At 43.1% G+C, this 10,082-nt stretch overlaps 1 protein-coding gene across 6 annotated transcripts in view; it reads left to right on the forward strand.

Moving 5' to 3' along the window:
• LOC146992601 (tau-tubulin kinase 1-like) overlaps positions 1-10,082 on the forward strand; it is a 63,728-nt gene that overhangs the window by 19,547 nt on the left and 34,099 nt on the right. For all 6 annotated transcript variants that reach the window (XM_085787607.1, XM_085787581.1, XM_085787572.1 and 3 more), the window contains 3 exons: positions 1,403-1,550; positions 5,061-5,134; positions 7,544-7,684. Coding sequence is in view for 3 of the 6 variants with exons in the window: in XM_085787581.1 (XP_085643707.1) it covers positions 1,403-1,550; positions 5,061-5,134; positions 7,544-7,684 (363 nt within the window). In the remaining 3 variants the exon portion in view is untranslated. The remainder of the gene's footprint in view (positions 1-1,402; positions 1,551-5,060; positions 5,135-7,543; positions 7,685-10,082) is intronic.

The raw sequence follows: 10,082 nt of genomic DNA on the forward strand, positions 1-10,082 counted from the left end.
TCCACATTAATATCAGACTTTTTTATAACCAGATACAAACTCCTCATTGTCCCTTTAATACATTCTTCAAAATTCCCTAAAATTGTAATTTTATGTCGTGCCATTTCCTTTTATATTAATTATGATTTCAACAATCGGTGCTAATAGACGTTCAGTGTTTTTGACTGAAACATCAAAACATTGATTTTTTTCTTTAATAATAAAAAATAAAAAATGACTCAGACTGAATTAGTGAAGTCCATGTGACCAGTAGTTAAATGGCTAATGCATGAAAAAAAAATTAAAAAAAACAAACATGGCTGTGGTTCTTTGAGTTTCCTCTGGTTTCTTACATAACACAGCTCCTGTCTCAGCCAATCAGATCGCAGCGTGGAGCCTGCAGGCTGTTTGCACTTCAGTGATCAATTTACTGTTTTCACGGAACTGAAGTCCAACACACACACACACACACACACACACACACACACACACACACACACACACACACACACACACACACACACACACACACAGACAGATAAATAAATGTATAAAGAAAAGACAAAAACAGGAACAAGTTGGAGGATATTGGGCCAAAAAGGCAGCTTTTCACTCTCTAATTTTCTGTTGTATCGATGGTGATCTTTTATTTTGGCGGGGCTCTTGTGGCTCCAGCTTAAAGGGATAGTTCACCCAAAATTTAAATTTCATTCATTATCTCCTCCCCCTCATGTGGACTAAGGGCTGGGAGAAGTTTCAGAGTCCTCCGTGGCTTCTCTTGAGTTACAGCGGGGCTCCGTGCAGCACTGCATGTCCATATAACGGTTGCAAATGGATACCAACTGTCTTCGTAACAAAAAGACACACCAAAAAACATCCAAATACCTCCATGCTGCTCGGATGTAATGTCCGTCTTGTATTGAAGCCCCGACATGAGAAATAAGTCTATATTTCAAGCTTGTTTTGTAGCAGAAGTTTCTCAAAGCTTCTCTTCCTGGTTCATCAAATTTGGACGAACCAGGAAGAGGAGCTTCCGCTACAAACAAGCTTGAAATATAGACTTATTCAATTTTTTTTCGGGACAATTTTGCATTTCGGGGCTTTGATACAAGACGGACATTACATACGAGCAGCATGGAGGTATTTGGATGTTTTTTGGTGTGTCTTTTTGTTACGAAGACAGTTGGTATCCATTTGCAACCGTTATATGGACATGCACTGCTACGCCGAGACCCCCTGTAACTCAGAGAAGCCACGGAGGACTCTGAAACTTCTCCCAGCCCTTAGTCCACATGAGGGGGAGGGGATAATGATGGAGGAGATAATTGAGAAAATTTCAATCTTGGGTGAACTATCCCTTTAAAGCAGCTCTGACATTAACAGACCAAACTGACCGTGGCTCTGTCCTGTGCTCCTCCCTCAGCTGAAGAAGATCGGTGGGGGCGGCTTCGGGGAGATCTACGAGGCCTTGGACCTGCTGACGCGGGAGAACGTGGCGCTGAAGGTGGAGTCGGCCCAGCAGCCCAAACAGGTGCTGAAGATGGAGGTGGCGGTGCTGAAGAAGCTGCAGGGTGAGAACATCCACACGGAAACCTCGACTAGATCCTTAAATCTAGTTTCATCTTTTTTCTTATTAATTAGCTAATTGTTTGATTTATTTATTTGTACAAGTTAAAAGAATTCAGGTAAATTCAGGGATAAAAACTCCTTAACCAAATCCTGCACGTTGTTGTTGGATGGTGGGTCCAGGTGGTGAGGGGGCGGGGCTTAGTTGTGACATCACAAAGTGACAGGAAGTCCTGACGGCTGGTTTTAAGGCTCAGTTTCTGAATACAGGCTGTGTGCATTTCTCTGTGGACTGAGGCTTTGATACTTTCACAGTGTTAATATAGAACCTAGAGCTGCTTTATAATCACACTACACATGGACATCTACCTTTATACTGTATGGAGCTTTAACACAAACATCTACTTTTATACTGTATGGAGCTTTAACACAAACATCTACCTTTATACTGTATGGAGCTTTAACACAAACATCTACCTTTATACTGTATGGAGCTTTAACACAAACATCTACCTTTATACTGAAGGAGCTTTAACACAAACATCTACCTTTATACTGTATGGAGCTTTAACACAAGCATCTACCTTTATACTGTATGGAGCTTTAACACAAACATCTACCTTTATACTGTATGGAGCTTTAACACAAACATCTACCTTTATACTGTATGGAGCTTTAACACAAACATCTACCTTTATACTGTATGGAGCTTTAATACAAACATCTACCTTTATTTTAAAGGAGCTTTAACACAAACATCTACCTTTATTTTGAAGGAGCTTTAAAACAAACATCTACCTTTATACTGTATGGAGCTTTAACACAAACATCTACCTTTATACTGTATGGAGCTTTAAAGCAGATATCAGTGGAATGTTTTTGTTAATATAAGTCCTAAATAGTCCTATTTTCCGTCAGCAATCACTTACATGAAGTATTTCAGCCTAAACACGAGTCTCTCCGTCACTCTGCTCTGCTGTAACCCGAGGAGAAAATTTTCCTTGTGGGATACAAGTGTTATCCAATGAGGGGAGAGAACGGCATGAAGGGCTGTGTGTGCAGCCAAGGGATGCGTGTGAATGTGGTGACGTAGCACGAGGACCAATTGATGCCTGACAAGGGCGGGGGCTGCTAACTCATGGTGCGTTCAAGGAAACTCGTACTTTGTGTTTTTCCTTCCTGTGAAGTCATACCAGTTCGATCTGGTACGAGTTCACGGGTCGGAAGTTACGAGTGGCCGTTATAGGGAACTTTCACAGACAACAGGACGGTAAAAACACGAGCTACGGGTTACCTGGAACGCTACCAAGTCGTAGTTATGACTTGAAGCTGTAACTTACGGTTTCAAAAGCCTGCCTTGAACACAGCATTAGCCGAAACGGCCGTGCCACTGATATCTGCTTTAACACAAACATCTACCTTTATGGAACTTGAACGCATCATTAGGGGTCGTTCAAGGTCAGGACGGTAAAAATGAACAGCAGCTCTTTCACATATTGAATTTAATGCTTGAGATAAACGATGATGATGACGGTTGAGGTTGTGTAACTTTGTTATGTCACAGTTGATCTAAAGCAGAGATTGTGTTTCATGTGTGTGTGTCACAGCAGCACGTGATTGGTCAGTTCATTACTAATCAGAGCAGCTGAGTCACAGCAGCATCGAGTTTCCAGCTGACGAGCGCCATCAGCTCCGGTCCAGCAGTCACTCACCAACATGATGCACTGTAGAAAAACACTCAGCTGGAACATAAATAAAATGTTAACGACATAAACTGGTTCAGCTGAAATGGAGAGTTTGGTCCAGGTCCAGGTTTAAAGCTATTTAAAGCTTTTAAACAAGCTTTACAAACATTAGCCCGTTTCTTAAAGGACAATTCCAGGCGAATTCACCTCGGGGCTGTATGTTCCTAACATTTTAGGTCTAACAGAAGGAATCTGAAGGGAGCGGATTGAAGTTCTGCTGCTTAGGCTGTTTCCATCCCTCAAAGCCACAGACAGCGTCAGATGGAGACTCAAACATGCAGCCAGAAGTTTATTTACTTCAACAAGCCGACATGTTTGTAAAACTAGATCTAATTCAAAGTCTGGAGGAGTCGAGACCCAAGTTGACGCTCGGTGTGTTCAGGTGCAGTGGGAAGCTCCTGTTTGTGTCATAAACACAGGAATATCAACTCTTGACTTGCTTCAAGTAAAAAAAACTTCTTGTCGCATGTTTGAGTCTCCACCTGACACTGTCTGGAAAGAAATGTACACTTGAAGCAAGTCCAGAGTTGATATTCCTGTGTTTATGACACAAACGGGAGCTTCCCACTGCACCTGAACACACCGAGCATCAACTTGGGTCTCGCGCGAGACTTTGAATTAGATCTAGTTTTACAAACATGTCGGCTTGTTGAAGTAAATAAACTTCTTGTTGCATGTTTGAGTAGCCATCTGACGCTGTCTGTGGCTTTGAGGGATGGAACACGCGGGGACAGACACAACTATCGCAAAACAGGAGCAATTAAACTGAAAATCTTCAGATTCCTTCTTTCAGACCTAAAATGTTAGGAACATACACCCCCAAGTTGAATTTGCCCGGAATTGTCCTTTAATGTAATGAGTTCCAGTGTTTCCCCCCGAAAATTTGTTAGTTAAGGTGGTGTCTGACCTGTCGACGGGGGGAGACATTAAACTGAAAACCTTCAGATTCCTTCTTTGTTGTTAAGGCGGCCGCCTTAAAGGGATAGTTCAACATTTTGGCAAATTGGCCCATTGCCATAATTGCTATAGTCATAGCAGTAGGTTCGTTACCTTTAATTGTCGGTGTAAGCTATTTTCAGTACGGCGGAGCGCAGCAGCTGGCTGCTCAGAGCTACGCTATGGAGGCTAAGGGAATTTCTTGGTTTCCCTCATTAAACTCATCAAATTCAACATCCCAAAACTCCACAGCGCTTTTGTAGACAAGTTGTGACCTGCACAACCACCACGCTATGAGATAATGACGGAACGATACGAAACGGAGCCGTTTTCGAGGTAAATACAGGGTAAATACGGAGACTGCTTGCTGAAAAACTGTCCCTGAACGCAACGCGCATCAGCGGTTTTGTATGAATTTACCTCGAAAACGGCTCCGTTTCGTATCGTTCCGTCATTATCTCATAGCGTGGTGGTTGTGCAGCTCACAACTTGTCTACAAAAGCGCTGTGGAGTTTTGGGATGTTGAATTTGATGAGTTTAATGAGGGAAACCAAGAAATTCCGTTAGCCTCCATAGCGTAGCTCTGAGCAGCCAGCTGCTGCGCTCCGCTGTACTGAAAATAGCTTACACCTACAATTAAAGGTAATGAACCTACTGCTATGACTATAGCGATTATGGCAATGGGCCAATTTGCCAAAATGTTGAACTATCTCTTTAACAGGAAAGCGCTGCGGGAAACCCTGAGTTCAGTCTGAAGGTGGAAACTTGACACTGACTGACTGACTGATAAAAGACAAGTTGCCTTCACTGACTCTTCTCCTCGCTCTTTTCCAGGTAAAAACCACGTCTGTAAGTTTATTGGCTGCGGGAGAAACGACAAATTCAACTACGTGGTCATGCAGCTCCAGGTGAGTGATGGCCGCTATGGACTCAAGGCTTTTATTGTGAAGGGTAACACTGCAGCACTGCAGCAAAGACTCATGGGGGTTGTAGTTGTTGACTTGACACGTGGGCGGGGCTTCAACATTTTCTCCTTTACTGTCCACAGTCGTAGGACAAACAAATCGTAGCAGCTCTTAATTGATATTGTTTAATTGTCATCTTAAATAAAACTTGTAACTATTGATATAACTCTAGAAAATCAGTGATGTCACATACTGTAGAGGGTATGCGTTTATGTCACGTTGCCCTCGGCAACGCCCCTTCGGTTCGGACTGAGTGGCAAAACAAACCTCCCTCAACGTGCTGGCGGATAGCGGTGGACTCATAAACTGGATAAAATATCTTAGATCAAAACAAATTGATGTCAAAAGGAGTCGACAACCAGCTCCCCAAAACCGTCTGCTCCACAGACACTGACAATCCTGTAACCATGGTAACACATACTGACAATCCTGTAACCATAGTAACACACAGTGTGACCGCGGTACCTGCAGAGTGACAGACAAGCTCAGTGTTATTGTGCAGAGGGACGAGATTACAGCTGTTACTGTCGTCTTGACAGTGACTCCCGACACTTAAACACAAGCTGCTTTTATTCTGAAAAACTCTAACAAGTCAAACTGTAGGATGTGTTAGAGCAGTGGTTCTCAATCTTTTTTCAGTGAAGTACCCCCTGTGAAATATTTTTTCAGCCAAGTACCCCCTACCCAGCGCAAAGCATTTTTGGACCAAAAGACGTAAAACACAGCAATGTGTCATCAGTGTCTGCTTTATTTTACTTTAAAACTGTGTAAAACATTGGTTATAGTGGCCTCTTTTGAACTATTTGGAAATAAAAAATATATAGAAATACAGACTAAAAAATAATCAACTTGATTATAAAGATTTTTGCACATGAGAATAATCATCAGTCTAAAATGCTATCTAATAAATATCTGTTCTCAAAATGAATTCATGATATCAATTATAGACACACATTTCTTCACACACACAATAAAAGTCCAGACAGTAGGGCTACTGCTTTGCAGGTCAGTTGTCCTGGAACACGGTGGCATGGGGGGGCTGTGCTCTATCAGAGGTGTGGCTTCAGATCATAACAACAGGTTGAGAGCCAGAGGACTTCTCTCTCTGTCTGTGTTAACTGAGGCAGTGAAACACACCTGCATTAGTGGCCTTGACTTTATGAAGTTGATCACTTTGATGCTGTCGTTTAAAATCTCATGTAACAACAACCTGAATTCATAAAGTTTCCTCATGAAGCAGTCAGGAGGCTCACCGACATGTCGTGCATGTTTTGTGTTGAGATGCGTCTGGAGATGAGCCAACTTCATGCCACTGTTTGTAACTTCTCCCCACAGAAGAAAAACAAAACATGATGCCTAGAGTGGGTTGCAACTCGTGGACGTGAATCCCTTCATCACAAATTCTTCTGAACACTGTCGGGAATTTACCTGCGCTGGTTTGCCTTTTTTTTTATCACTTATCCCTCCGTGTTTCAGCAGCGCTGCTGCTACGTCAACCCCGTTGTTTGATTGACAGGCGATGCCGTGCAGCAAATGCCAGGTTGGGTTAAACCATCTGGTGTGGGGGGGCTCGGTTTTCTTTTTTAGGATAATTAATTAAGTAGCCCACTGAATATAAGATTTAGTTTATGAATTTAGACATGTATTTTATTGATATATCCATTATATAATTATTTTAATGGATTTTGGAATTTAGATATTTTTTTAATATAGGCCTATATATTTAAAATCTCACGTACCCCCTGGAGTGCCTTCACGTACCCCTAGGGGTACGCGTACCCCCATTTGAGAAACACTGTGTTAGAGGACTAATTTATCAGTCTAACCATCATAGCTAACTATGATACCTGAAACTGTAAACACAGCTGATCGATCGAAAAAAAAATTACAGCTCCAGTGAATTTACTTTCTGTCATTGAGAACAGGTTCTTGAATGTAACTCGGTCAAAGTGAGACATATCCTCAAGATTTTTAGCAGCTCTGTTAGGTCATGCTGCTCTACATGCTAGAAGCTAGACATGTCAGACTTGTATGGGCTCGGAGAAAATCGCTTCGTTACTTGCGTTGTTTTTTGCCGCTCAGTGGACGTTCCACAGCGACTTCCAAGTAGCCTACCGTGACGTCGCGTGCATACCCTCTATTGCTGTAAATCAGGAATTTAAATTTGAATATTTTTTCCCTGTCATTTGTTATTTTCTTATGAAATGCACAAAAACGCAGAATTATAACAGGCTCTATATGGGATTTAAAATCAAAGTGTTTTGTACAGAGATGCGTTACCATGGTGACAGCTGCACTCGTCTGTAGTGTGCTCCGTATCTGAGCAATGTTTCTCCCTTGTTGTCGCTGCAGGGTCGCAACCTGGCCGACCTGCGGAGGAGTCAGCCCAGAGGGACCTTCACCATGAGCACCACGCTGCGGCTCGGGAAGCAGATCCTGGAGTCCATCGAGGCGATCCACTCCGTGGGCTTCCTGCACCGCGACATCAAACCGGTACGAGCACCATGAACGGGGAGAATTTAAAACTGTTTCTGTTTTTTTTTCTACAAAGGAAACAGACAAAACATGAGAATGTGTGAGCGACAGAGCAGAAAGAGTGTGGACATGTCGAAGTTAAGAGGATTTCTGGGGATGAGTAGATTTGCACATTAATGAGCTGAAGTGGAACAAAAGCTGCAGGACAAAGACACAGAGCAGTGAGGAGCATCAGGACGAGCGAGGACCCAAATCCCACTGACAGTGGATTTTCATCTAATCCAGTTCATGAACATCACATCGGACTGGTTCAGGTTTCATCAGATCAAATCACAGCTGACAGAGGTTCAGCTCAGAGTCTCGGTGTCCTGAAGGTCTTGTGTCCTGAAGGTCTTGTGTCTTGAAGGTCTTGTGTCTTGAAGGTCTCATTTGTCCTGAAGGTCTCATTTGTCCTGAAGGTCTTGTTTGTCCTGAGGGTCTTGTATCTTGAAGGTCGCATTTGTCCTGAACGTCTTGTTTCCTGAAGGTCTTGTTTGTCCTCAAGGTCTTGTGTCATTAAGGGTTTGTGTCCTGAAGGTCTCATTTGTCCAGAAGGTCTTGTGTCCAGAAGCTCTTGTGTCCTGAAGGTCTCATTTGCCCAGAAGGTCTTGTGTCCTGACGGTCTTGTTTGTCCTTAAGGTCTTGTGTCTTGAAGGTCTTGTGTCCTTAAGGTCTTGTGTCTTGAAGGTCTTGTGTCCTTAAGGTCTTGTGTCCAGAAGCTCTTGTGTCCTGAAGGTCTCATTTGTCCAGAAGGTCTTGTCTCCTGACGGTCTCATTTGTCCAGAAGGTCTTGTGTCGGGAAGGTCTCATTTGTCCAGAACGTCTTGTATCCTGAAGTTCTTGTGTCTTGAATGTCTTGTTTGTCCTGAGGGTCTTGTATCTTGAAGGTCTCATTTGTCCTGACGGTCTGGTTTGTCCAGAAGCTCTTGTGTCCTGAAGGTCTCATTTGTCCTGGAAGTTTCGCTTATCCTGAATCTCTAGTTTCTTCTCAAGGTCTCGTTTCTACTGAAGGTCCCGTGTCCAAGACTTTTCTTCCTCAAGTCTCATTTGTCCTAACGATCTTGTGTCCATCAAACCATTGAGATGATTTAATAAGGAGATATTTGCTCCTGTGTCTTCATTCAGACCTTGAGCTGCAGATGTTTCTGCCCTTTTCATCTATTCCTCTCATGTTGAGTTTTTTTTCAGCCGTAGATGAAGTCACCTTGAATCTGTGAAAACTGAAAGGCGTTGCCGTTGACGCACTGAGGTGATTTTCACCGAGCGCCTCGGTATCTTGGTGACGCGGTGGCACAGTGGGAGGCCGGGTGGGGAGGTGGGAAGTCTGAATGTGCTGCTGATGAACCCAGCAGAACGAGTGGGTTTCCTGCTCTGTGCTATAAATAGGATTCTGTGAAATAAGACTGGTTTAGTGCTGGATTATTCGTTGCTGCAGGAGTCCAACATGTAGTCGTTTACAGTTCGTTTACTTCTCTGCTGCTGTTACTGTGATTTAAATGATTCAGTTGTGTGATGTGTGTGCGTCGACCTGAGGGAGAAAACAACCTAAAGATTTAAATGTTTTTTTAACGATGTCGGCGCCATTGTTTCATCAGTTTCATCAGTTTCTCATCAACCCTGAAGTGTTGCTGAGGGTGAAGAGTTTCACTTCACAGCTGCTGCTTGTTTTCTGATGAGAAACACAACAACTGTGAAGTAAATATTTAATGTGGTGCATTAAAATCAAAAATGAAACGTAGAAGATCAAACAACCCAGTGCATCTATGTTCAGTTTGTCTTTCTGCTCTAACTGGACTTGATTTCAACCATTTCAACAGCAGTGAAAAACTCTCATTCATTTCAGTGACGGATTCATGAGAACAAGTGATCCAAACCAGTGTAGTGTGTAGTTGTCGCTTTCGCCACTGAAATCTAATCCATTCATTCTGAAGTCCAAGTCCATGTTTGCACCAAATATAAAGATGTTGACCAGATGTTGTGAGGTCACTAGTATGACCTTGACCTTTGAAATTTAAGCCTGCCACACACATAAAGATAATCGGGCTGATTTTGCCCCGATTTTCCCCCTTCCGACCACGGACAGACACCGCCCGATTATCTTAAGGTCTTAAGATTATCTTATAAGATTCTCTTGTAGTGTGTGGTGTGTTAAGAGTCAAAATTCCCCCGACAATCGGCTCGGAAAACGTTCGGCGCCGATAATCGCAAGTATTAAACATGTTCAATATTTACGATTATCGGGGCCGACTTCGGTGGCCGTTTCAATCAAAAGTCATCCTGTGTGTGGAGAGCCGGTGTTGTGCGGAGAAGCGCCTGTTTGCTGAGCTCTGCATGCTGCTGCTCGCGGCAACAAGCCACTTCTCCACACAGCACCGGC

The sequence above is a fragment of the Trachurus japonicus genome, chromosome 1, assembly GCF_045865225.1.
Source record: "Trachurus japonicus isolate A0001 chromosome 1, Traja_1.0".
Taxonomy (NCBI): domain Eukaryota; kingdom Metazoa; phylum Chordata; class Actinopteri; order Carangiformes; family Carangidae; genus Trachurus; species Trachurus japonicus.